Raw genomic sequence first — 25497 nt, 5'->3', positions numbered from 1 at the left:
TGGCTGACGGCAAGGACCTGCCATCCACTCCTAAAATCTGAGGCATGTGTCACTGCAATTACATCAGTTGCAGTCACTGGCATTTCTGGAGCATTTGGAGGCCCCAGGCCCACTCGGGGAGATAGATGCCGCTTCCTGCCGCCTCTGAAAGAACCTCTGGGGCTGCTGTTATCGAGAATTAATCAAGTCCCAGCGGAGCAGGCAGTGAGGGGCTGGTGCTGACTTAGGAAGGTGCTGAGCTCACGTTTGGCTTAGAGAAGCGCCCAGCCCTGCCCTCCTCTGCCTCTGCCCACCCAGGTAGCTAAATGAACTCTTCACCTGGGTGTGTGTTTTCGGGTGGGTTTACCTATTACCACGGTACTCAGTCCAACAAGATAAAACTACACGGCCGTAAAGTGCCCCTCTGCTGGGCTTGCACCCTTGGTTCTATGTGGATGAAGACCTTGGGTTCCATCTCTCCTCCTGATTCTACCTGGAGAATGCAACTGAATGCTATGGGAGGTCTGGAAGGATATTGTTTCCGGCACGCAGAATGGATTTTAAACTCACTTTCCACAAGCCTCACACACAGTCCTTATATACTGGCCTCATTCACAAGCACGATTTCTTTCCCAGCTGCAGCTTCAGCAGTGGATTATTCCGAGAGCCTGATCCGTGCCCTGACGAATTTTAACCTCATGGACTTTATGTGCTAACTTGAATAATTGCACTGTTGGCACAACTGCAGATTCACGAGCCCAGTTCAGGGCTGGGTGGGGAAGGAGACCCGCAGATACCAGGGCCCCTCCCCCAACACACTGCAAGGGAAGTGGTTCGGGTCCGAAGTCCCACAGGCTCCAGCGTGAGTCCCTGCACGCATAAAAGCACTTCTCCTGAGGCTGACAGAGCTATAGTGCTGGGTGTTTACTGAGACAGCTATTTGGGGAAAGGGCAGAGAAAAGCAACATTTCTCCCAGCTTCCTGCCAGCCTCCTCAGCACATGAATTATTACCAAGGGCTCATTTTGCTGGTCCTTTGCCGAAAGACTCAAGTTTATTTTGCTTTGTGCCCCCCAGGAGAATCTGAGGTGAGGGGACGTTGTCATCCCTGGTAAGTGACCACAACATGAGCTTGAAGGACACCATCCCTTAATTAATAATAAATGACCATAGCCAGCGTCTGGAGGACGCCAGCCCTCAGCCAGCCTGCGGGGCTCTGCCACGTGGCGCTTCCGGCCCTGGCTCGTGCCCAAAATCAGCAGAGCTGCCAGCGGGACCGGGGGCCCGTGGGCAGAGCCGGGGAGGCTGGCCCGGGGATTGGTCTCTGCGGAGACTCCCCAGCACAGAGCCTCCCGTCCCATCCCCCAGGTTCCTCCCGGGAAAATGCTTCCCACCCCCCAACTTCTCCGGGTCCGGAAACCCGGGAAAGTTGAAGGGCACCGGCCCCGGGCAGCGCGGGCGCAGCGGCGGCCTTCAGCACCGCGGACAACTCCGCGCGCCGACCCCCGCCCTACCTGTCGTCATTCTGGAAGGACTGGTCGCCCAGCAGCAGGTCCCGGAAGCGGTACCGCGGTGGCAGGGGCACCAGCTCTGCGTCCAGGTCGCTCATCTTGAGGCTGGCGGTGTCCAGGAGCGCGCCGTCCCCGCGGCCGCCGTCCCCGGCGCCGGGCTGCCTGCGGGAACACGCCAGCGCCCGCTCAGCCTGCGCCCGCGCTCGCCGCGCAGAGCGGCCCCCGGCGAGCACAGCCCCTGCCCACCCCGCCGCCCCCGGCCCCCCGCCCGCCCCGCCGCCCCCCACGCGCCTGGCCGCGCAGTACAGCCCCGCCGCTGCGCCCACCGCTGCTGCTGGGCTGCGCGGTCCACTCCAAAGCAAGCACCTCCAGGGCGTTGGGGAGGTTCACCACTGCCGATGTCAGGGGCAGGCACTCACATCACCCCCGATCCCACGGGGGCCGTGGAAGCCCTCCCAGCTCCCCCCACACAGACTTTGCCAAAGCTGGCTGCTCAGCCTTCCTCTGGGTCCAGAACACCTAGCTCCCCCTCAAAGACCCCCTTCCAGACCCTCAGGCTGCTGGGCTCGGGGGAAGTGACCAGGAGACTTAAGAAGAGGCCCTCATCTGTGGCCTCCCTGGGGCCAAGCAGCTCAGGTCGGATCAGAGCCTGCGAGGGGGTGTCAGCAGGGGAGGGCAGGATCCCTCTGAGCCCCCAGCTGCCCTCTGCCCAGCGTCACCAGGATTCTGGGGCCACAGAGACCCCTGTCCCAAACGCCTGGCAGTGGTAGAGCAGGGGTCACACCCGGTAAACCGGGAGGGTCCCTGGCGGTCTGCAGCCTTCTGGGGCACCAACATTTGTCTTCCGGGGCTCCTTCCCCTTTCCTGCCCCCATTCCCACACCCAGGTGAGTTCTGGCTGCAGTTACCCTCACGCACCGAGGCTCCCAGTTTCCAGCGTCCAGGGCAGCAGCCCCCAGGGCCCTCTGGACATCACAACAGGCCCTCTCTGCCCTCCAAGTCAGAGGCTCGCTAGCTACCCCTGGAGCCCCACCATAACACAGTGCTGCCGGACGCGGCAGAGCAGCTGCACATCGTTAACTAGAGCCGTGGGGGGTTCTCATTTCCATGGTGCACGTGGGCAGGGCGGGGGCCCGGGCCACCAGCGCAAGTGGGAGTCAGGTCAGACCCCGGGGACTCCCGGCCCTCTGGCAACCACCTGACCTTCCAGGTTGAGTCCAGCCCCAGGCCACCCCTAGGTGCTGCCCCTCAGCACCCGGCAGGACACTGGTGGGGAGGCAGGAATCATAATATCTCCCCGCAGCCTCTGCCCGCTGGGCTGAGCCCTCACTCGCTCTTCTAAGAGCCAAGACCCCGGGGTCGGGGGAGCAGCACATCAGCTGTGACCCTTTAGCGGTGGACCCGGGAATGGCCTCCTGGGCCCCTTCTCAGTCACCACAGGAGGCAGGGCAGATGAGCTGGGGGGGGGGGGAAGGTGGGTTCTCCCCCCTGTCAGGCCCATCCCCCCAAGGGACAGGAGTTGGAGGAGGACAGAGGAGCCCAGCTCAGCCTCTGGGCAGGTGCAGGGGTCTGCTGACCGCACTCACTCCCGCGCTGAAAAACCACGGGCAGGCCGTACGAGAGGCTGGGAGCCCAGGGCCACTCACCTGGAGCACGAGGTCCACGTGGGCGGGTGGGCACTATGGACCCCTCCTCTCCCTCCCCAACCTGGGAAGGGCAGGCACATTCCCTGGGCCCCCACCGAGGGCCTGGCCCACGCCTCCCGACCCCCTGGACGAGCAGCAGGCAGGTGTCGGCCCCCCAGCCCACGGCCATCGGGAGCTGCTCAAGGACTGTCCCAGGCCGAGGCTGCGAGCGACCACGTGGGCCCAACACGCCTGCGTGCTGTTCTCCCGGGTCTCGGGGTCAACCCCGAGGATCTGGCAGCATTTGAGAAATAACATTTCCTTAATTGCATCAGCGTGGCTGCATGTTTTTCCTTAGTCACAAGCTGGTGGGGCCGTGGGTAGGGGCAAGCAGGCGGGGGAACCACCTGGCCAGAGGCTGGGGGCTGCGTCTTCTTGCTTTTGCCCCTTTCTTGCCAAAAGCCTCTTGCAATGGCAGAACCCCAAGAGACTGCCAGCTCCCCGGGCACGGCTGCCTCTGACCCCCTCCCCACTCTGACCTGCTCTGGGTTTTCTCTCCCGGCCTCAAGGCCCGGACACGGCAGGGCCCGTGGAAGCGCTCGGAACCCAGGGCCTCTGTTTGCTTCAGGGGGACACAGCGGGGGGAAGAAGTGCACCAGGAGTCAGAAGGCCAGGCCCCTGCCCGCACGCTGTGGCCTGGGGAGGATGACGGGGAACGCCGCCCCTCTTCCCTGACGGTGCCGCTGGGACACCGGACGCTGGCGTGAGCACAGGGCGGAGAGCAGGTAGCCCACAGGCCTCCTGGCATCCTGCCTCGTGGCACCGGCAGAGCCAAAAGCCCACATGAACCCGAGTGTTTGTTGTGCTGGCCGAGAACCAGGGCCCCAGGTCTCCTGGAATTGTGCCCCTTGCAGGGGGGATGTGGCTGGACAGCTGCTCCCCGTGTCGAGGGGCTGGTTGAGGCCTCTCTCCAAGCCCAAGGGCTTGTGTCACTGAGAGCTCTTGGGCATGCGGGAGTGTGGGGGGGTCCCATCCCCCTCGGAGCTGAGATGGTCCAGGTGGGGCGAAAGCAAGGCCCCACCTCGGCCTCCTCGTCTCCCCTTCCCACTCCCTCCTCCCTGCGTGCCCAGAGGGGCCGGGAGGAAGTCTGGGACCCCCAAACCACGCCCATTATCCTTTCTGTTCTGTGTGATGGCCACATGGAAGAACGGCCGATTTCTATAAGAACTCAGTGCTTCGGTGGTATAAAGAAGGCGTCCATCTTCCCGGCCCTTGCTTGCCCTCAGGACAAGGCATGGAACTTCGTCTGTGGGACTCACCAACCCCCCGCCGAGCCAGGGCAGAGCAGCCCCCTCCCACGCAAGGCCCTGGGGACTCTCAGGGCCCGTCGGCGTAAACCCGCAGGCCCAGGGAGCCGCCAAGGGTCCTGATGACTGAGCGGGCTCGGTCCTGCCCCATTAGTCCATGCTGGGTGGCCCCGTGAAAGTCACTTCACCTCCCTGAGCCTCAGTTTCCTCATCTGTAAATGAATATCCTGATGCCTTCTACCTTTAGCAGGTGATTGTAAAGATGTAAGGAAACAGCAAGGTTGAGGTGTACAGTGTGGTATCTAGCACATGGGTGCGTAATCCACATCAGTTTTTAATCTGGGGCTGGTGAGCCAGCAGTTTGGCCAAATTCCAGCGGACAAAGGCTCTGACCCCAAGCGTCAGGTTCCTGGGATGGCCAGCTCCCCATCACGGTCTCCCCAGTTTGGCCGGAGGCCCCTTTGGGGGGCTTTGACTCAGGATGTCGACCTACGGGATCCAACAAGGGAGGCTAAGTAGGGGAAGGGAAGCCAGCACCCGGCACACACGGCGGGAAGTCATCTCCCAGCTTGGTGCACGTGTGCTCGTGCGCCCTGACCCTCCGAGCCCAGGGGAGGGAGAGCCGGGGCCTCAGCACCCAGTGCCAGCCGTATGCCAGGCACTGTGACTGCGGCATGTGGCACCGAGTCCTCAGAACCCCGCGTGCAGCCAGGACTCCCCGCCCCTCCGATGGGAGGTGAGGACCTCTGGGCTCACACAGCCTAGGAAGAGGCCCACAGGGCGGGGCGTGGGGAAGCCAGGTGCGCCTGATACGGAGCCGTCCTGTTTACCAGCAGCTGCACTGCCTGCAGGCGGCCAAGGGGAACCCCTCTGAGGGCCAGGACTTCTGCTTCCCTTCCCTCCCAAATCCGCCCCCTTAGCGGTCAAGGAGTCAAGCACAACTGAGGAGGGTAAAGTGGTCAAAAACCTGCTTCTCCCGCCAAAGGCACCAGGCCCCAGTAGTTGCACAAGTTATGCCACCTCAGTCAAACCATTCCAAAGTACAGAAGGAAACAGAAGCGACTCTGCTTATTTTCCTAAGCTGACCTAATCCCATCACCAAAATCAGGTGCAGACAACACCAATGTATATATGAGGCAATCTCCCTTAATACTCTAAGTGCAAAAATCCTAAGTAAACTGTTACTAAATGGAATGCAGTAGTGCATTACAACACCGTACCAGCAATACCAAATAGGATTTATCTAAAAAAGAATGCAATATACTTCACTATGCAAAGAAACTAAAGGAGGGCTTTCCTGGTGGCGCAGTGGTTAAGAATCCACCTGCCAATGCAGGGGACACGGGTTCGATCCCTGGTCCGGGAAGATCCCACGTGCCGCAGCGCAACTAAGCCCGTGCGCCACAACTACTGAGCCTGCGCTCTAGAGCTCACGAGCCACAACTACTGAAGCCTGTGCGCCTAAAGCCCATGTTCCGCAACAAGAGAAGCCACCACAATGAGAAGCCCACGCACCGCAACAAAGAGTAGCCCCTGCTCGCTGCAACTAGAGAAAGCCCGCACACAGCAACGAAGACCCAATGCAGCCAAAAATAAATAAACAAATAAATTTATTTTTTAAAAAAAAGAAAGAAATTAAAGGAGAAAATCCATATGATCTTGTGAGTAGATACAGAAAAAACATTTGTTAAGACCCCCAAATCCATTAATACATTAGATATAGGGGGAGACGTTCCTAATTTGATTAACAACAACCAAAAAAATCCAGGCAATGGTGGAATCCTGGAGGCATTCCCGCTCCAGTTGGGAACACAAGTCTGCCCACCACGATGGGCGTCCTTGGCTCCCACTGAGACGAAGCAAAGAGTAAGAGAAGGAAGAGATGGGGCTCTCGTTGTCTGCAGCAGGCATCACTGTTTGCCAAGAAAACCCAAGAGAATCAGTTGAAACCTATTAGAACAAATGAGAGCATCTAACGGGGTCGCACAAACCGAAGGCAGGAGCGACAAGGCGGTGGGAGGGAGGGCATCACGGGAGGGAGGGCATCACGGCAGCCGTGCAAACTCAGAAACCGGGGCCCCACTTGCCACCGGCCTCCAGGACCACTCGGAGCAACGGCCCGCCGCTCTCCGGCGCTCTCACTGACGGCAGGAGGGGGTCGTGCTCCCAGAGCTCAACAACCCTCCTCCAGAGGAAGGGGCAAAGCTGATCAGCTCCCGTCAATGCAAACGCTCATCTTCTCAGAACCTGTTTCCGAGATTCACGCTGAAGGATAAATATGCAAGACCAGCCAGGACGGGTGTGAGACAAAAACAGAGAAGGGATGGGTCTTGCCAGCTGTCAGGGCTAATTTATAGCTCCAGCAACGGGATCTCTAGGGCTTGGTATGAGAGAGGACACAGAGCAGGGGAATTCAGGAGAGAAAGGAGGCCTCGGGAGGGACATCAGTAATTCAGTGTTGGTGTTGGAATGAGAGCAGCCCAACCCATCCTCAGGGCCTCTCACGGGATGCTTGCAACATCCTGTGTGGTGGGAATGGCGTCCCCCCAGTTTGCTGATGGGGAAACGGATGCCACAGACTGAAGTAACTCAGCTACCTGGGCAGGGCCAGTGCCGGAGCTCATGTACTCTCAGTGGCTACGCCATCCGGCCGCGGGCCTTCCGTCAGCTAAAGAAAGACCCCAGCTCACAACCCCAAAATGAGGAGGAGCCTGGAAGAGAACGCAGGGCAAAGATGCTTGGGGTCGAGAAGGCCTCTTGTTTAGCAGGACAGACGTATAAATGCTTCCATGTGGGAACAAGACACTCTTGTTTAAAGACACGCTGATGAAAGGGAAGAACAGTGAAAGAAATCAGGTCAATGCAAGGATGCCTGCAAGTCACGCAGGAAAGACAGACAGGCAGAAGGAGGCAAAGGACGAACAGCAGCTCAAAGAAGAGAAAACAAAACAAAAAATTCAACCGACACACACGTGAAGGACCTCCTGCCTCCCTGGCCATTAGGGAGACAGCCCAGCAAGTACCACGATGTGGGGGGAACTCTCTGACCCCGAGCCTCCAGCTGGGACACCCTCATCTGTGCCTAGGATGCTGGGCACAGACCCTAGCCTCACGATGACCCTGCAGACGGCCCGGACGTCCGCTACGCAGGACATGCTGCGCTGTGAACATGCAGGTCCCAGTGACCTGAGTGGACACGTCTCTACAAAAGAACAGCCCTTTCAAAGGATCCCATTTAGGTTAGAAACCAAACACAATCTGCTCGGAGAGGACCCCAGTGAGACGGGGCTTTCTCTGGCTGCCCGGCTCATACCAGGTATGCAGGATGTCCCCACCGCACGGTGACAGTTCGGCGTGGGGGGGTGGGGGGGGAATGGTGGGCTAAGGGCTGTGACTCATCCTTGGTGCTACACCAGGAGACGTACTGAGCAAGACTTGAGTTACTGGACGTGAGAAGCGCCAGGGACGACCTGCCTCTCCCCACGCATCACCAGGCTGCAGCCGCAGCCCCAGCCCTTGTCCTGGGCCCAGCCACGGGCAGGTCTCTGGGGAGGAAGGGCATATGACATCCTGGGAAAATGTCCCTTCTCCCCCCAAGGCTCCTTTATAAAGGAGTCCAGATTGCTTGCAATGCTCAAGCCAACCTGGAGGAGGACTGAGGGACACCCCCTTTGGCTCAAAGACATGCTCCCTCTCCTAAGATGCAATTCTCCAATAGCTCACGCTCGGTTCAAAATTTCCAAGGACACTGGAGACCTATGACTGACAGAGGGATGGGGGATGTGTGCACGAGTGTGCACATGTGTGGGTACGCATGGACCTGTGTGCGCCTGTGTGCACACAGGCGTGTATGTATGTATGCACAATGCACACGCACGCGCACACACGTGTGTTTGCCCGCACATGCGCACACATCCCTGCCCAGTGCCCCGCAGGAGAGTCCTGCAGACGTCACGGCATCACCAGGGTCGGGGAGCAGTCAGTCGAGCGCTGGGCCGGGTGCCCGGGCAAGCAGAAAGCCGCCGAATCTCTCTGCTGACCGCGACAGGAAAGCTAAGTGCTTCCTTCCCACCATAATAAAAAAGCCAGAGCTGCTCAAGCTGCCTAGAGCTGGTGGGTGTGCATCTCTGGGGAAGGACGACCCTCTCCCTAGGGGAGGAGCCTTTGAGTCAACGCCATGGACGGCTGCTCACCGCCGTCTCCGAGCTGCATCAAATCCCAAAGGGAAAGCTCAGAACACGTCGTTGAGCCAAATTCAAGCTGGAGAGCTACTGAAACAGACACTTCATAGCAGCTACCCCCTGGCGCAAAGCCAGCCCAGAGGACAGGGAGGAGGGGCCTGGTAGCCGTGTGGACACGGGGCCTTGGGCGTGGCCAGGGGTGGTGATGGCGCCCTGTGGGCCCACCCCCCGGACACAGGGCAGGCAGAAGCCACGGGGATTGCAGTTCCCACCCTACCCGGCTGCCCACCTGGGCTTGGATCTACCTCTGGGGAGAGCCCGCTGCTGCATGCCCCCGCGGGGGACGCAGTGTGCCTGGGGCCCTGAGTGCCGGGCAGCGAGCCCACGTCCAGATCGCAGACCCAGCACTCACCCCCGGGTGCCCGTCCCCTGGCTGGATGCGTGGTGACCACTGGGAGGTGCCGGGGGAGGCCTGGGCCGAGCTGCGGGGGGCTGAGGCGGAAGGCTGCCCTGTGCGCCCCACTCCCACGGCCGTGGGACTGGGGTACCACCGTGTCCCTGCTCAGCTGCCAGGCTCCGAGGGCTGGCACGGCCTGCAGGGGCGCTCTGGGCCTTGTCTGGAAGCTGAGGCCCAGGTGGGGACATCCTGCCCACGCCTCATACCCGGCAGATCCCTCTCCTTAGAGCCTCATGTCCTGGAGAATCCAACTCCCTGGCTGGCTTCCCTGTCCTCTGTCCTGTAACATCTGCCAATACCTCCAGGCTCACCTCTCCCAACAACCTAGAGGCCCCATGTCTGCCAGATGGGGTGAAATTCCGCACTCGCCTGGCACCTGGGGCCTCTGTCCCTGATTTAAGACTCTGAGCTCTTCCCAAGATCAGACACCTGCCGAGAGATATCCAACAGCGGCCTCTGGCCCGACATCCAGGGTCTCTGTGAAGCTCGCTGAAGGCTCGCGTGGGGCCCACCCCAGGGGCGGGGGGCTGTCCTATGGGCAGGAGGGGGGTTTCTGGTCACGTCATCGTCAACGTGCAGGGCAGCACCCCAGGCCCCCAAGGCTGGCACTGCAGGGTGGCCTCCAGGGCTCACTGCCCCATGCAGGACAAGCTGGCCACAGCCAGAGAGACTGCACAAGGGACCCCTGAACACATCCGCTGTGGGAAGTCTAAACCGCAGAGCAGACCTCTTGGGAAAGGCCTTTCCAGGAACCCCAGCCCGGAGCTGGCCTACTGACCCTGCCTCGTCCTCTGCAAATGGTTTAAACTTGCCAGCATCTAGCATGGGCCTCGGCTACAGGCCAGGCCTCCCCATCCCCAAGCACGGTAGGAGGAAGAGGTTTTGGTGAACGTGGGTGGCCCATCCGCACACACAGCCCACAGAGTTCCCACGACTCCTTTAAAATCGCCCGTGTCATCAGGCGCTGCTCCTGGGCCAGCACCCGTCTCGGGGCTCCACCCAGAGGCTCCACACACCCGGGCGCAGCTTGCAAATCCCCACATCCTCGGGGACCGAAGGAGACGCCTAAGGGGAGAGTTCATGATTCAGTCACGAAACCCTCTAACAAAGCACGACCCCTGCCGAAGCAGGGTCGTGCCAGGTAACTCGGGGTCGGTCAGACACATGGACAGTCTGGGACACCTGTGTGAACGGTGGACGGAACCCGCATGAGCGCACAGACGATACCCACGGACCCGCGCTGGACACAAGCCGAGCTCCGAGCAGGTACCCCCACCCCGTCCCCTGCTCACTCACCTCTGTCCTCCCGAGCTGTGGCCGTGGCCACCCCGGGCCGAAGGCAGACCCCCAAGTTCCCTCCAGCCTCCAGACCAGGAAGCTGTCCCTCCTGCCGGACAGGACTGGCCTGTACCTCGGGCCTTGTGAACCTTTTCCCACGGAGCCTGGGCCACTTCCTGCTGCCTTGCAGGCACCGCTCCCTAATATGGGCCGGGAGGGCTGGCCGTGACCTCCAGCCAGACATGCACCCTGGCGGGATGCCAGCCCTGGATCTGCACCTTCCACCGTTGGGGCCCAGAGGGTCCCGTGCTGGCCCTGGGTAGGCAGGGCTGTTGGGGGACCAGGAGGTTCCAGTGGGAAGGCGCAAAGCTAGGACTCTGGTTTCCAGGGCTGACCCTGCTGGGAAGCCTGGTGCAGGAACCCGCCCCTCGAGCTCCCCCAACCCGGATCCTCACCCGCCTACAAGGGGTCTTCCCTCTCCGAGCTAAAGCCCACCTCCCTGAGCTGCCAGCCTTGGCCTCCGCTGCCCCACCCCACCCCAGCCAGGCTTCCCTCTCAGCCAGTCTCCCCTGCTCTGGGGGGGGTGGGGGGGGTGGATCTCTACCCTGCCTGACCTTCCTGGTCGGGGGGTCTCTACCCAGCCTGCCTGACATACCCTTGGCCCCGGCAGCCACTCCAGATGTGTCTGAAGCATGACAGCAAATCACTGCAGGGACAGAGGTCAGCTCCGACCGGGGGGAGAGGAACACTGTCCCGGCGGACGCGGAGGAGTCTGGGGGACCAAGCCCCTACCTCGCCTGCAGCAGGCAGTCAAGGGGGGCAGGGGAACTGGACATGGGTCGCCAGAAAGATGGGTGACACCTGTCCGAGCAGGGAGATGGGCAGAGGGGCAGCCAGATCATGTCACAAGACCCCTCTCTGGTCACTTATTCTGTGCCTGACAGATGCCACCTGGTTGATCCCTCAGGGCAGCCTGAGGGAGGTCCAGGCTGTGCCCACCTCACGGGGTGAACTCCACTTCCCAAGGACACCACCTGCACAGCCTGCTCTCAGGGTCCCTGCCTCTCACCCCAAGCTGTGCCCCCAGGACCCCACGGGTGCCAGGCCGGTGTTGTCCCTGCAGAGGGACCACCCTGAGCCTTGACGTGTGGCTGGAAGCGCCCCCTCCTGATCCTGGTCCCTCACCACAAACGGCCCTTAAAGACCATTCGCTCCGCCACTCACTTGACAAGCTGGGAAGCCAAGTCCCACAAGGAAACAGCCGTAGCACCTGGCCTTGAACCCCAGCATCCACCCCTTCTCTGGCCTTAGAACAGCTGACCGAGCGGGACCCAGAGTCCAAGGTTCTGCCCAGCCAGGGAGGGTCACACAGGGCAGCAGCTGTGGGTGACCTGGAGTCTGGCTCCTGGCGCAGGGTGAGGGGCAGATGTGTGTGCCTGTCCTCTGGGGCTGATGGGGTGGGGAGAGGGCCCCGAGGACAGGGCCCTGGGGCAAACCCCCATCGGGATTGTCACCGCTCTGCCCTTCCTGGGACGCCCACCGGCACGGTGCCCTCTGTGCCAGTCACCTGGACAGGCAGGAGCTTCGTGGCATCATGGGACACGGCACAGGGAAGGTCGGCTCCCAGGCCACCTGAAAGCCCCTGTCAGTTAATTCTCTCCTCACACAGATGAATAAACAGGGACCCTGAAAGACAAGTGACCAGCCGAAAATCACCAAGCGTCTAGAACCCAGGACTCCTGCCCTTCATCTGACAGCCCACCTGCACCCCACACCCCAAACAAGGGTCTTCTTAGGAGAAGCTGCCCTTGAAAACCCACTTCTACCTGGGGAACCCTGGCCCCTGTGCCTCACTGGGTACAGCGCTGCCACCCCCACGGGCTCCTCCCCCAGGCTTGACCAGAGAGCGGGCTGGGAGGCCAGCACAGCACCTGGCCCCTCTGGCACGTAGGGCACTCCAGCTTCCTGCCCGCAGGGTCTGCGCCTCGTGGTGCCTGGGAGATGCTCGCAGCCCCGCATGTAAGAATGGCCACACTCTGGCCACCTGCTGGTCATCTGAGTAAGTGCTCCCCTCACTGCGACCGGGTTCTGAAGGGCACCCCTGTTCCCCACGCTCCCCACGCTCCGGGGTCCTGGGGGGCAGGTAGTCCTGGGAAGTGGGGATTTGAGGATGAGGGGCCCTGGGGTGGCACGAGCCCCGTCCGGGGTCCCTCTACGTGGGGGAGGGCACTGCAGACCGTACCTGGCTGCGCATCGGCCGTCGTCGAACACGAAGGTCCGGTTGGTGTGGCCCCCGCCGCGCGCCCCCCTGTAAACACCCCCCGGGCTGCGCGCCCCGTCCGGGAGCGGCATTGGGCTGGCGGCGGCTGCGACTTGGAGCCGAGGAACAAACGAGTCAGGGAGCGATTGGCGACTTCTTCCCCCGCTTTGCCCTGAAACACTTTTCTCTGGCTACGGTGGGGGTGGGAAAAAAGAGCCTGTTCCAGAGTCGGTTCCGGCGCCTGTGCGGGCGCGCCCCCTGCCGGCCGCGTCGGGAACCAGGCTGGGGACGGGGTGGGGGTCCGCCCGCATCCCACCCCGGGGACCCGCCTCCATCGCGACGCTCGGCGCCCCCGTAATCCCGGGAAACAGGACAGAGGCTCTTTAAAGGCTAGAAAACCCTAAGAGCGCCCCCGGGGGCAGGGGTGCATGGTGGGAGGGGCTCCGAGAGGGCTGGGGGCCTCTGGGCGCTTCCTGTTTAAAGCGCGAGCATCGGCGATGGCGCCTGCGCTGCTCGATCCTGCCCTCGCTCTGAGCCGCTGGGATGGGCGGCCGATCAGCACCTGCCCCGCCCCCATCCCCCCACAGCACCTGTCACTCCTGCAGAGACCTGCACCCACACCCCGTCTGTCCGTCCTCGCGGCACACCTGGGAGGCCGCTGGGCCCGGAGAGGGAAGGGCGGTCGGACCCCTGGAGGTGGGAGTGACTGCACGCTGCCACCTGCCGCCGCCGGCACCTCTGCCGCGCGCGGCCGCCCTGCTCTGCTCTTACCCCAGCCCCACACGGAGCACCTGGCAAACAGGCAGAGGAGGGCCCGCAGCCTGCTGCAACCCCACGACCCAAAGGAACGCATCCAGGAAGCAGGGGGATCCGCTGGAGGGCCCCACACGCTCACACTGCCACCCTGGCTCAGCTGCCCCCTGCCCCCGCAGGCAGAACCCTCTGTTCTGTCCCCAGTGCTGGCCTGACCCTCAGTGAACCATAAGCGTGGCGGAAACACAGAGGAATAGACAGAGAGAGAAGGGAGGCATCTCCCAAAGAAGGGCGAGGGACTGCGGCATCAGGCGGGGCGGGGCGGGGGGGGGGGGGGGAGCTGAGCCAGCATCACCCGCGAAGCTCATCTCACGGCCTGGGGCACCAATCCAGCCACCCACCGCGGGGTGGTCAGTGCGGGGGCTGTCAGGGCAGAGCTGGGCCAGCCGATTTGGAGGGTGCATGGCATGTACTTCGTGGTCCTGACACCTGCAACGAGTCTCAAGTCCCATCCCTGTATACGTCCAGAAAACAGCAAGCTGATCACAGATACTTTGTGTGTGTGTGTGTGTGGGGGGGAACTTGGCAAAGGCATGGCTTGCCCCCAAGTCCCCAGAAGGAGTGCAGCTTGTCCCCAGGCTCATCAGCAGTCTTACATCTTGGGGACTTTGCCTACTTCCTCCTGAGAGAAGGGTGCTGCTGCAAGAGTGCCACCCACCCCTGGCCCCCAGCAGGTCTCTGCCCTCCCCCGGGGCTCCTGCCAGGGTGTGTCCACCTTGCGGACCCCTTGGAGGTGCCCTCTGGCTGGTCAACGAGATGACTGGCATGCTGTCAGTGACGGGAAACTCTGGCAAGCCCGGTAACATTCCTGAGAGCTTCAGGGAAACCAAAACTTGGCCCCTCTCTACCACGGAGGAGCCAAGCCCAGAACAACGGCGTGTCCATCCCTCCCCAACCAGGAGCAGGAAGGAGAGAGAGCCCCAGACCCAGGCTTCCAGCCCACCTGCCCCAGCAAGGCAGCCGGCAGATGGGATCGCTCCGCCAAAGCTCCCCACTGTGCCCCTGGACACCCGGGCCAACATGCTCTGCGGGGTCTGCTCTGGCACTGCCCTCTCTTGGGCACTGGGGACCCTCCCAGAGCAAGGAGCCGGGCTTCTCACACCTCCCGTAAATGCCGGGCCGTACGTGCTGGCAGAACCGGCCATCCCCAGCCTTTCTTGGACTCAACACAGAAGCCAGGCTGTGGGCTGAGCAGGACTGGGCAGCAGGGGCCCCGCAGCGCCCCCTTCTGTCGGGAGTGCTGGCCTGGCACACGGGCCCTGGCCTCCCTGCTCCCCAACCTGACCTCAGGCCCACCCATCCTCACAGCGTCACCCTCGATCGCTTCGCGACGCGACTTCTGTCCCCTGCCCAGCCCTCCCTTTATTCCAGGCCCGGCCTCCTGGGGTCCTGCCGCCTCTCCTGCATGGCCTGACTCCATGTGCCCCACGTTACGGCCCCCGCCAGTCCCCCAGCATCTGACCTGCGGCCCCAGCCTGGGCTGGTCGGCCCCTCCCCCATGCCGCCTTCAGGACTCGGGGCTGAGCAGAGTGGAGATGTGGGCCCAAGCCCTCAAATGGCAGGACCTCCCACGGCTGCACTTCGCCCATCTCTGGGTGCTCCCGCCGCCCAAAGCCCCACCCCAGGACGCCCACCCACAGCCCTGAGCCCCTCCTCGGTTGGAGACAGGTTTCCTGCTTCCCCAGGGGCAGGGACTCTGCTCTGTCACCTGGCTCCGTCCCAGGCCCTGCACCTGGGGCGCACTTCGACCACCGCAGTGACACCTGCCCCAGCTCCCTCTTGCCTCGCCTCCCCGTGAACTCCCCCAGCAACTGCCCCCCATGCCCACGGCAGCCCACAGCACTGCTCTTAAGTTCTCCCGACTGAAATAGAGCTTTAGTACCCTCCCCTCCCCTTAAAGGTCCACCTCCCTGAAAAAGGACCAGTCTCCACTTTCCCCTTCCTCCCTCCCTTCCTTCCGTCACTCCTCCAACAAAGCCCCGGTGGGCTTCATGTCCAGCACTGGGACGGCCCCTGGAAATCCGGCGAGGTGAGCACAGATCTGGAACCACTCACACTGAGCACTAAAAGCGGGCAGAGTGAGGTTTTTTGGGAGCCCCCTGCCCAGAACCTGCTGGAGACGGGGGCTTCGCGGAGTGAGTCTGCAGCTGGAGTGGGGGCGGGGAGGCAGAGGAGGAGCGAAGGCTCAGCCCCGAGAATGAAGGTCCTCCGGGCCTGGGGCAGGCAGGGGGCAGGCAGAGGGCAGGGCTGGGAGAGGCAGGAAGGCCAGCCAGCCTTCAGGTGAGCCCGGGTGCTAGGGAAGGCACAGAGAGGGTGCGTGGGATCGGAGACAGGGCTGGGAGGCATCTGCATGCCTCCTGGCTCCTGAGTGGGCAGTGGCACTGGCTTAGGCAGAGCATACCCTGGAAGAGGATGCCATTTGGGGGACGGGCACAAGTGAACCTTGGATCTGCAGGCCCTCAGAGGCAGGTGGGGCCCCTCTGCCCATCCTTAACCAGCCGGAGTCCCGTAGATCTTGGCTGACCGGCCTCCCCGCTCCCATCTTAGCTCCCCTACCTGGGCCTCAATGTCCCCCGCGGGCCACACTAATCCTGAAACCTTCTCCTCCCACACCTGTAGCTCCCTGGCCCCTCTGCTCTCAGGTAAGACCAATTCCTCCTGCCACAGAGGGGATCCTACCTGCCCACCTCGCTCACGTGCCAGCCCAGGGAACTGCCTGGGCTCGTGTTGTTTCCTGCTTGGGACGCAGCCCAGCTCGGTCCTGAAAACCACCTCGCCCTGAGGACACCCTCCTGCCCCTCCCTCCACAGATTTGTCGTCTACTTGGCCCCCCAGTCGTGAGACCCTTGAGGGTAGCGCCCAGCTCGGGGCTGGCACCCGGGGGCGCCCGCGGTGGGTAGGTGAGGGGAGACCCCACTGAGCGGGAGCTGGGCCGACCACCCGGAAGGGGTGGAAGACGGCCACCTACTTTAAGGACCTACCCCAGGCGCGGCTGCTTTCTGGCAACTTCTCGGCGAGAGGAGCTTCACTGCACGTGGGTAAAAGGCGGGGCAGAGCGCATGTGCGGGAGGCGGGGCGCGCACGGGGCGGGGGGGGGGGGGCGGGGCGGGCCAGGTGCTGCCTGGGAGGGAAGCACGTGGGGGTGGGCAGAGTGCACGTGAGGGGGAGGGGCTGCAGGACGGCATGCGCGGGGCGGGGCGCACGTGGGGGCCCGGGCGTGTTGTTGCTCTCTCCCCCGGCTCGAGCGGCGTGCCCATGGCGTCCAGGCGTCCTGCGTCAGACGCTGGGCTTCCCGGAGTCTCCGGCTCCGAGGGGTGCAGGTGAGAACTGGGGGGGGGGCCGCCGGAGGGGGTCAGCTGGAACGCCCCTGCCCGGGGGTGCTCGGGGTGTCCAGACCTGGTGCTTCTATCCAATTCATATGCACCGAGTCCCCGTCCCCACCCTGCATGGCCCACCTGGGGCAGAACCCCGACCCCCGGCCCTTGCGGGGAAAGAGGGAGGGGTGCCAAGAGGTAGGGCCCAGGGCCGTGTTCCTGGGCGACCCAGGCCTTGTCCTATGCCCGCCTCCCAAGATGTCCATCACCGCCTCGGGGCTCCGGGGGCGTTTTTTGGGATCACAGAGCCCGGCGCTCTTGTCTTTTCTCGGCAGCGGTCCTTTCCTGTTTGCTACCCAGTCATGCTGCGAGGATCTCGGCCAGGGTTCAGGCCAGGCCAAGGCCCCTGCGGTGGCGAAGGGTCCAGTCTCCTGCCTCCGGCGGAACGTGCTCAGCGAGAGGGAGCGCAGGTGGGGGGCCGCGCAGTGGGGGCGGGGGTCAGAGGAGGTCAGGTTTGTGCCAGCGAGCTGGTTTCAGGTGGCTGGGACAGGCTCGTGCCGTCTGTCTGGTAAGGGAACGTTTAACACATCCCCGAGGTGAATATAACATATGCTCTTGGGGGTGGGGGTCCGGGGCCACCGTTGCAGCCCTTTCTTTGACCTGAAGTCCTGGGCATCTCGAGGTTGTGCATGTGCAGCCGACACCCCCGGGCAGTGACGGCGCAGGCTTGGCTGTAGCCCACGGCAAACACCTGGATAGCCTGCAGCTTGGGGTCCAGGGCCCTGGGCCCGTGTGTGTCTTGACACGATCCCTGAAGGGCTCAGGGGGTTCTGGTGGCTGCAGTGCTTTTTCTCGGTCAAGGCCAGACTGCCCCATGGTCGGTGGTCACTTTCCTGGAGGCAGGAAGCGGATCTCCTTGAGCTGTGAGCGCCTGCGGGCCCTACTGCCCCAGTTCGACGGCCGGCTGGAGGACATGGCCTCGGTCCTGGAGATGTCGGTGCAGTTCCTCCAGCTCGCCAGCGCCCTGGTGCCTGGCTGGGAGAAGCAGGCTGTGAGTTGTCCTGCAGCAGCCCGGTCAGCCCTCTGGGGAGGAGCCATGGGCATCCCCCCCCACCCCCCGGGCAGCTCTGACCACCCGGCTGCCTGGCTTCCCTCTGCCCTCTGCCCTGCACTGCCAGGGCTGCTGCATTTCTGGCAGACGCACCTCCATTTGTGCACCGCACCTCCTCCGGGAGCCCCGGGGACAAGCTGTGGTCTCCATTTACGTTCCTTGTATTCTTGCCCGTGGTGCCAAGGCCGGTATGGGTAAAAGACCCATTGCTGTGAGGTCCCCGGGCGGGCATGGCCTTCAGCCTCCCTCCCTGCCCCACCCCCCAGTCTTGAGGACATGGTCTGCACTCAGGGAGGACCTCTGGGACCCTGGGCAGGGTGGTCAGTGATGGACCACAGCCTGCTTTTTTTGGTGGGTTTTCCGGTTGATGGTCTCTGTTGCGTTTTTTGTGTTTATTTCCCTTTTTGATTCTTGCTTCTTCGAAGGAGACGTGGCACACGCGGCAGAAGGACGTGTTGCAGCTGGCCCTGGCGAGTCAGACCCCAGCAGGTGCCCCGGACCCCGGCGTGGGAACGTCCAGCGTGACCATGTTAGTGTCCCTGGGGGGCCAGGGGACTCCCGGGCATGGTGTGTACAGACCGTTCACAGGTCTCTCCTTCTGTCTTTGCATGGTTCAGGCAGTGGGCCTCCCCGAGCTGTGCCGCTGCGGGTGTGGACGACGGTAAGGCCCCGGTGGGGGCGGCCGCAGTGCTGGGTGGGCTGTTGGCCCTGCCTGGTGAGCGTGAGCGGGTCCTTGTCCTCCCGTCGTGCCGCCCCCGACGAGGCCCACAAGGCAGCATGACAACTACACTCCTCTCATGCTGGATGCCTGCCACGGCTGTTGGTCACTGCTTGGACCGTGGCTGCCGGTCCCCGAGTGCCACGGGAGGCGAGACTGTGCCTTCCCCCTCCCCTGGTGTGCCCATCAAGGCGGGGAGGGGTCTTGTTGTCGCCAGGGCCGGCAGCAGAGCTGAGCCCCCCAAAGAAGGTCGGGACTCAAGCTCAGGGTGTGAGGGTGCAGGGATCATACAGCACGGTGGTCTGAGGGTGGAGTCCTTGGTCAGGAATCATGGAGATGGAGGGAGAGGTAGTAGCACGAGGGTCCCCAGGTCTGAGTTCCCCATGGTTGAGCTGAGGCCGAGTTGGCATCTCCACCAGGAAGCCTCCCTGGCCCCAGGTGTCAGGTGCCTCACCTCCGGGCATCTATCTTCTCCTGATTACTTGCTGGCTTTTTGCTCCTGAAACTCACGTGTTCCCGATGCAGGACAGAGTGGGCAGGGACTCAGGTCTTCAGGGGAGGGCTGCTCTCCAGGTGGGGAAGGCTGACCCACGGCTCGCCTCCCTCACAGAGCCGCCCAGCCTGGTCCCCCGGTCTCCAGGCCTGAGTCCCTCCAAGGCGCTGAGGCCGCCCCCGCTGTGGTCTCCCCGCTCACGGCAGCCACCCTCGCCGCTGGTGAGCGAAGAGTCTCAGGGCTGCTTGGGCCAGGCTGGGCCCCCAGCTCAAGGGACTGACAAGGCCATAACACTGGATGCCAGGTGGGTGTCCCAGTGGTGTGTGCATGACCCGCTACACGCCTCCTCCCGGCCCTGCCCGAGCTCTGCCTGGACCCCACTGCCTGGGAAGTTTCTGCCCCCCACATCCTCGCTGTCTGCCTGGATGGCCCAGTCCTGGAGCAGCCAGACGCTGCCATGGGGCTTTCTAACGTGTTTCTGGAAACGCTGTTGTCTCCTTAACGGTCGTCTGTTTTGGTTGACAGTAAGTGAGTTTGTGTTTTGCGAGCTCTACCAGCTGGGGCGTGGGCCGGGAGCTGCTGGGGCTGGAGAGGAAGCAGCAGCGGCCTGGGCTGGCTCCAGGCAGGCAGGAGGGTGGGCTCAGGGTCCGGCCGGGGCGGGGAGCACCCCGTCTGTCTCTGAACCCAAAGCTGCCTTTCAGGGCCCACGCTCTTCTCTCGAGGTGCAAGGCCTGGGGTCCACGTGGGGTGACTCAGGGTGAGGGTGTGCTTGTTGGATCCAGGTCTGTGTCGGGATGTGACGCCGAAGACGGGTCGTCCTTTCTGTTGACTGCGAGTCCCGACTGGTGGCTGGGTGAGTGGGGGACGCTCGGCCTGGGCCACCTTCTCCCCTAACCCGGGACGGGCTTTGGGGTCTGGGTTGGTCCTCCTGCGGGCTGGGCGGGCAACTGGGACTGTTGGGGAGATGGGATGGGGTCCAGCTTGCTGTGTGACACTAAGGTCCCAGCGTCTGTCTCTGAGCTCCCATTTCCTTCTCTGCTGGTGGTTTTGGGGACCACCGGTGGGAATGACAAGTGGTGTGTGTGCGTGTTGGGGGGGAGTTACCTGTGAGCGTGAGTGCACAGCAACACGGGGTTGCTTGTGTACGGCTGCGCGTCAGTTTCAGAGCCTTCTCCCGAGACCTTGTCCCCACAGAGGCGTCTGGATGTGCGATGAGTCCCGTCTCTGCAGGATTTGGCGTCACGGGGTGGGGGAGCCCCTTCCTGGTTCTGGCGCTCCTGGGTCTCGAGCAGGGCCAGCGAGAGTGGGCCCACCCACCTGGTCAGGGGTCCTCTGCTCCCACCTCAAGGATGAGCAGAGGGCTTCCTGGTTGGGTGGGACAGATGGGCGGGGGGGGCCCCTTCCGCACGCTGTGTCCACTCTGCGTGCCCTGGGGTACCTGCCTGCTCTGCTGACGTGTCCCGTCTGCTTCTAGGGTCCCTGGAGGGCAGAGGCAGTAGTGTCCCTTCTCGGGTCCCCGCCAGGAGCAGCCCGCTGGACAGGGCAGAGCCCAGCTTCCTGGGCGACCACGAGCCCGACTCCCAGGATCCCCCAGACGGGCCCCTGGAGCCATGGAGCTCAGATGTGAGCTGCCCCAGCTCGGCCCTGCGGGACGAGGTAGACAGCATCTTCCCCGACTTTTTTGCTTACTGAGGGCCGGGTCGTGCCAGGCCACGGGGCACGGGGCCTTTGCAGCAGCCCGTGCCGCACGCTTGGGCGTTATATTTTGGGTTTGGGCTGCAGCTGTGCTCTAATTCCAGTGAGGCTGGTGGGGCTGTGAGGAGCAGAGGCTGAATATTAAAGAGGAAAAGCAGTTTTTCTGGAGGAAGCAAAACTTGTGCAGCTTTTGTGTAATTAACGCGATTCACTGGGCAGATGGCACTGCTTCTGTTCAAAGTGCAGCACCCCTGCCTGGGGATTTGTTCCTGGCCTGTGGGATCCCTAAATATCCCGGCCCTGGGGCCAGGGAGGAGAGGGGTCCACAGACGGAGAATTGTGTCCTTGGTCTGCTCCCCAAGAGGCGGGCGTGGGACCCAACTCCCTGCGCCTGTGAGGCTGGTCTGAGGGGCCCCACAGAGGTCCACTGGGGAGGCCTCTTTCCGGACCAGGGCGGGGCGCCTGGGAAAGGAACCACCTGTGCCTTCGAGGTGGTGGTCTTTGTGCTCCCCGTGCAGGGCCCGTTGGGGGGCGTGGGGCAGAGGCCGCTTGGCTTTCGCGTCTGGACCCGCGGCTGCTCCCGTCCCCAAGGATCGGGGAGGCGCTGGCTTCCTGTGAGGAGTGACCCTGCCTGAATCCCATCACCTTTCAGCCACAACGAGGGCAGTGCCAGTCTGTGACCCAAGCTGGTCAGGGGCTCAGCCCACCCTGACCCCTGCTTGTCCCTTTCTGGAGCCGTGGGCGTCTTCACCCCAGCACCCTGGGAGGGAGGCCTGGGAGCTGGGACTCAGCTTGTTCAGAAGCCTGACCGAGACCCCCAGCGGGTGGATGGACCCACCCTGACCCTTAAACTCCCCACTTAGACCTTTAGAAGGCGAGGGGCAGGACCCCACCCCGGGTGGCAGGAGGGCTCGCTTGTGCTGCCTCCAGCCCGTGAAGGGGGGGTGCTTGGAGCTGGTGTTGAGAAGGGTCCAGCGGCCCAGGCAGGCTGGCGGGGCCCGAGCAGGGGTGGATGAGCAGCGCCTGCCCCGTCATGGGAGGAGAGCAGGCCTTCAACCCTGCACCTGTGCCAGGGTCCTGGGTCCGGTCCCGCAGGCCCTGGGACCACGCACACGAAGCTGCATCAGATGGCACCGCTCCAGACGCCCACACGCCCACACGGACGGACGGCCGTCTGGGGCCAGACCTCCCTCGCTGCCTGGGGGAGTGCAGGGAAAGCTGATCCCCCTCCGAGGTGGGGAGAAGAAAGGGCTGCCGCCCGGGCCTGGTGGGGGCTGGGCTGTCGCGGCTGCTGGAGTGAAGAGGAGCTGGGGGTCCCGGAAACAGCTTGCTTTCCACCCCTCCCCTTCTTTGGCCCTTTTCGAACCAAATTACTCCTGTTGGCTGCAGTTGGGTGTTCAGGGGTGGATCTAGAAAGTCAGCACGGTGGTGACTACAGGCTTGTTTTGGGGAGTGAGGGGTTTTCAGCATAACACCCCCAGCTCTCGAGGTGATCTGCTCTCCTGCCCCCACCCCCAGGGGCTCCCGGAAGTAGGACAGTGGGTGCTGCTTGCACAGAGGGGGACATGGGGCTCGGCAGGACCCCAGACCCTCAGGCTGCACCCTCTCCCAGGTCCACCAACCCCTCAGGCCCGGACATTGTTGCTGGGCAGTGTCTGTGGCTGTGCCTTGGTGACTGTCACCCGGCTGAGCTGGGAGGTGACCAGCTGCTCTGTCCAGCACCGCCGTCCACCCACCCCTGAGCCCTGCCTTTCTCTTCCGCTTACCCTGCCGCCTCCTGCCCTCCCTGCTGCCCATCTTGCTCCTTGAACTTCGAGGCCACCTTGGGTCACTACCCATCGCTGTCGTGGCCAAGGTGCTCAGTGCTGCCCAGGAGCCTCACACGGCCTCAGGTCACGGGTCCTGACCTGGAGCCTGGCACAGCCAAGGGCCTCCCTGCCCACCCGGGAGGGGCCGGCCACCGCTCATCCTCAGGGGTCTGGAGGGCACGGTCCCAGGGCCTTGCCTACCGCCAGGCTGTGACCACCTCTTGGCGAGGCCAGGCCCATCCTGTCTGTCTGCCACCCAGGTGCCCACTGAGTGAGAGAAATGGTGCCCTCGCTTCAGGCCTCAGCCCTCCTGAGACCCTCACCCAACCAGCCTGGCCTCACTGTGCCCCCCCGTGTGTGCTCCCCCGCACACGGGGACACCTGGGCAAAGGACAGGCCCCACCTGCCCTGGAAGCTGGACTCTACAGGCCTGAAAGAGCCAGAAACAGGCTCAGTCTTCCTCCAGCCCCGCCTTTGGTCTCTTGAAACCCAGGACACCTCGTCATCCCCCAGCGGGTGCCACAGCCTGCCACCTGGGCACAGCAGGGTGCCCATGGCATGACAAGGTCCCCCAGGGCAGCCATGCCCAGGCCCACCTGGCTTCATCATTTTCTTCAGGGTTGTACCTGACGCTGGGGAGGGCGGGGGCCTTGGTCTGGCCCTCCTGTGCAGGGGTCAGAGCTGCAGCTCACGCCGTGGCCGGGAGCCAGTGTCACCTGTGGGTGCTGTACCTGGTCGCCTTCCAGGGCCCACCATGAGTCCCTCCTTCTCCTTTTTCCAGAATCTTCTGGAATCTTTTTGACTCTTCCAGAGGAGAAGGGGACACTGTTCTGGCCAAGTGCTGGGGGACAGGGCGAGAGAAGCTGAGCCACAGGAAGGAGGCATGGTGTCCAGGGAGGTCTCGGGGATGTGAATCCTGATTCTCCTCCGAAGGGGTCTCGGCAGAAATGGGCTTCGGGGCTGGTGGTCGGAAGGGGTGCAGACGGAGGTGGTCCCCTTCCCTCGCCCACCCTGTCCGGCCGTCTCTGCCCCTCTGGGACTTGCAGGTGGCCCCCAGCCCCTCGACGCAGGCAGCTGGTGCCCTCGGAGCTGCTGACCCTGCAGAGGCAGCTGCCCAGGGAGGCCCTGGCGCCCACAGTGTCCACTCATGGGCCAGCGGGTCAGTGCCCCATGTGCTGCTTATGGGGCTGGAGGCGGTGGGGTGTGCAGAGCCATGGCAAGGGGGGCCTGCGCTCCCGTGCACTCCAAAGCCCCTGCCATTGGATGGGGCCTGGGTGCCAGGGGAGGGAGCACCCAGCGAGGCCAGAGTTGGTGTCTGGTTTGTCCAGGGCCCGGCCAGCCCTTCCTGCAGGGGCTGCCCTTGGTGGTGCCGGTTCTAAGGAACGTGGGTTCTGGGTCCTCCCCGAGCCCCAGGGACATGGCTGTCTCTGCTTCTGAGGGACGGTGGGAGAGAAGCTTCTGGATAATGTGAATTTCCCCCGTCTCTGCTGATGGGGTCGAGCTGACGTTCCCAGTTCCTGCCTTTGCCTTCTGGAGAGTCAGGCCAGGAGGTTTCGCTGAACGGATGGGTGCTGTTGCTGCCTTCTCGGCACAGAAAACAATCCCATTACACCCCTTAGAAATTGCATTTTATCCTCGTAAGCGTGGAGGTTGGTTGCACTCAAGTTCATTTGAAACGCTTGGGATCCTAACCCAAAAAGGAAAGCTGTTGGTGAAGTGCGGGGTGGCAGGTGGAGGGGACGCCTCGCTCAGAAGCTTCAGGGCTCGTCCCAGGCTGACCTCAGTGGCCGCGAAGCTGCCTGGGGCAGCCAGTGGTGGGTTTGTTTCTCGGTGCTGGGGTTTCTCTGGGTGGGCCCTCCCAGGGCATCATTCCTCAGTGAGCCCTTGCCCCCCAGCCTGCTCTGGGCCGGCTCGGGGACTGTCCCGAAAGTGCCCTGTTCCTGGGTTTGGGATGGACGTCGGAGGCCAGGTGATGGCACGGTGGCCCTCAGGATGCAGACCCTTCAGCAAGGAGGAGTTGGACCCTGGAGAACGCCCTTGGGCTTTTTGCGGGGCCGAGCTGGGCCGCCGTCCTGTCCTGGCGCTTCCTGCGGTCACATGCAGCCAAGCCGGCCAGGTGGGTCCACGCAGCCCAGATCCCAGGCGGCTGGGAAGTCCCTGTCCAGGCTGCCCCCCGGTAACCCCAGGGGTGCAGTGCCTGTGCTGCACGGGGGCTTGGAAATTGGGGCGGGGGGCAGCTTATTCAGAATGCAGCTCCTCAGTCTGTGAGGGGCCAGGGGTCAGGATACCTACCGGGCACACGGCCTCTGCTGGGGCAGGCGGCTCCTGTACCCGGTGCCCGGGGTGCGGTGGTGGAAAGGGTTCTAAGCAGCGCAGGACACTTGGGAGGAGTGTTGGGGTCTGCAGCGTCCCCGCCCCTCGTGGAGGGCGGCTCCGGGGGACGAGTCCAGCAACATCACAGCCGCAACCTGACTCCCCAGGGTCCTTTGGAGGACGCGGCTTCCCATTCCCCAGTCTTCTTCTCTCTTTTAAACCCACGGGCGCCTTAGCGGCTTTTGCTTTACAAATGGGGGAGGGATTCCAGGGCTAACAGTGCCCCCAGGCACGTCTCTGGTGCGGTTTCAGGGCCTGAGTGGGAGGGTGTGGGAGATCTGTCCTCGGAGGGGGTGCCGGAGGGGTGCTTCTTCCTCCGTGGTGTCAGGGCCCAGCACTCACCCCTCCGTCCCCATCAGAGTATCACGGAGCCTCAAAGGAAAAAGACCAGGCTTAGAAGGCTGTCCCCCACCCCTGCCACCAGCATGTCCTTTCATAATTGGGATGCCCAAAGCAGGGCTGTGACCTCTGCCCCAGATGCCTTTGGCCTGGCCCGTCTGAGCGTGTGTGTGTGTGTGTGTGTGTGTGTGTGTGTGCGCGCCCGTGTGTGTTTTGTGCGCACATGGCGGGGTGAGC

General features: G+C 63.2%; 2 protein-coding genes across 4 annotated transcripts in view; one reads left to right on the top strand and one right to left on the bottom strand.

The window, feature by feature from the left end:
• The window catches only part of KCNT1 (potassium sodium-activated channel subfamily T member 1), a 66894-nt gene extending 54206 nt beyond the window's left edge, over window positions 1–12688 (bottom strand). For 2 of the 3 annotated variants that reach the window (XM_057548917.1, XM_057548914.1), the window contains exons 1-2: window positions 12579–12688; window positions 1493–1651 (exon numbers count right to left, since the gene is read on the bottom strand). In XM_057548917.1, the coding sequence (XP_057404900.1) occupies window positions 1493–1651; window positions 12579–12688 (269 nt within the window). Of the gene's footprint in view, window positions 1–1492; window positions 1652–12578 lie in introns of those variants that run through there. The other variant, XM_057548918.1, reaches the window with a different exon arrangement.
• A 4167-nt stretch (window positions 12689–16855) lies between these two features.
• SOHLH1 (spermatogenesis and oogenesis specific basic helix-loop-helix 1) lies at window positions 16856–20737 on the top strand. The gene is made up of 7 exons (XM_007194762.2): window positions 16856–17193; window positions 17627–17770; window positions 18238–18363; window positions 18452–18549; window positions 19163–19349; window positions 19828–19898; window positions 20520–20737. The coding sequence occupies exons 1-7, from the start codon at window positions 16856–16858 to the stop codon at window positions 20735–20737; spliced, it is 1182 nt and encodes a 393-aa protein (XP_007194824.2).
• The last annotated feature ends 4760 nt before the right edge of the window (window positions 20738–25497 follow it).

The sequence above is a fragment of the Balaenoptera acutorostrata genome, chromosome 6 (assembly GCF_949987535.1).
Source record: "Balaenoptera acutorostrata chromosome 6, mBalAcu1.1, whole genome shotgun sequence".
Lineage (NCBI taxonomy): Eukaryota > Metazoa > Chordata > Mammalia > Artiodactyla > Balaenopteridae > Balaenoptera > Balaenoptera acutorostrata.
Note: the sequence above shows the minus strand (reverse complement) of the source record. Positions and strands in the feature narration are given on the sequence as shown.

Bases quoted from the DNA above. Each gene is read 5' to 3' on its own strand.
- SOHLH1 (XM_007194762.2), top strand. From the start codon at position 16,856: ATGGCCCACCTGGGGCAGAACCCCGACCCCCGGCCCTTGCGGGGAAAG. The intron at 17,194-17,626 runs GTGGGGGGCCGC...TCCTGGAGGCAG, and splicing joins CTCAGCGAGAGGGAGCGCAG to GAAGCGGATCTCCTTGAGCT. The intron at 17,771-18,237 runs GGCTGTGAGTTG...TTTATTTCCCTT, and splicing joins GTGCCTGGCTGGGAGAAGCA to TTTGATTCTTGCTTCTTCGA.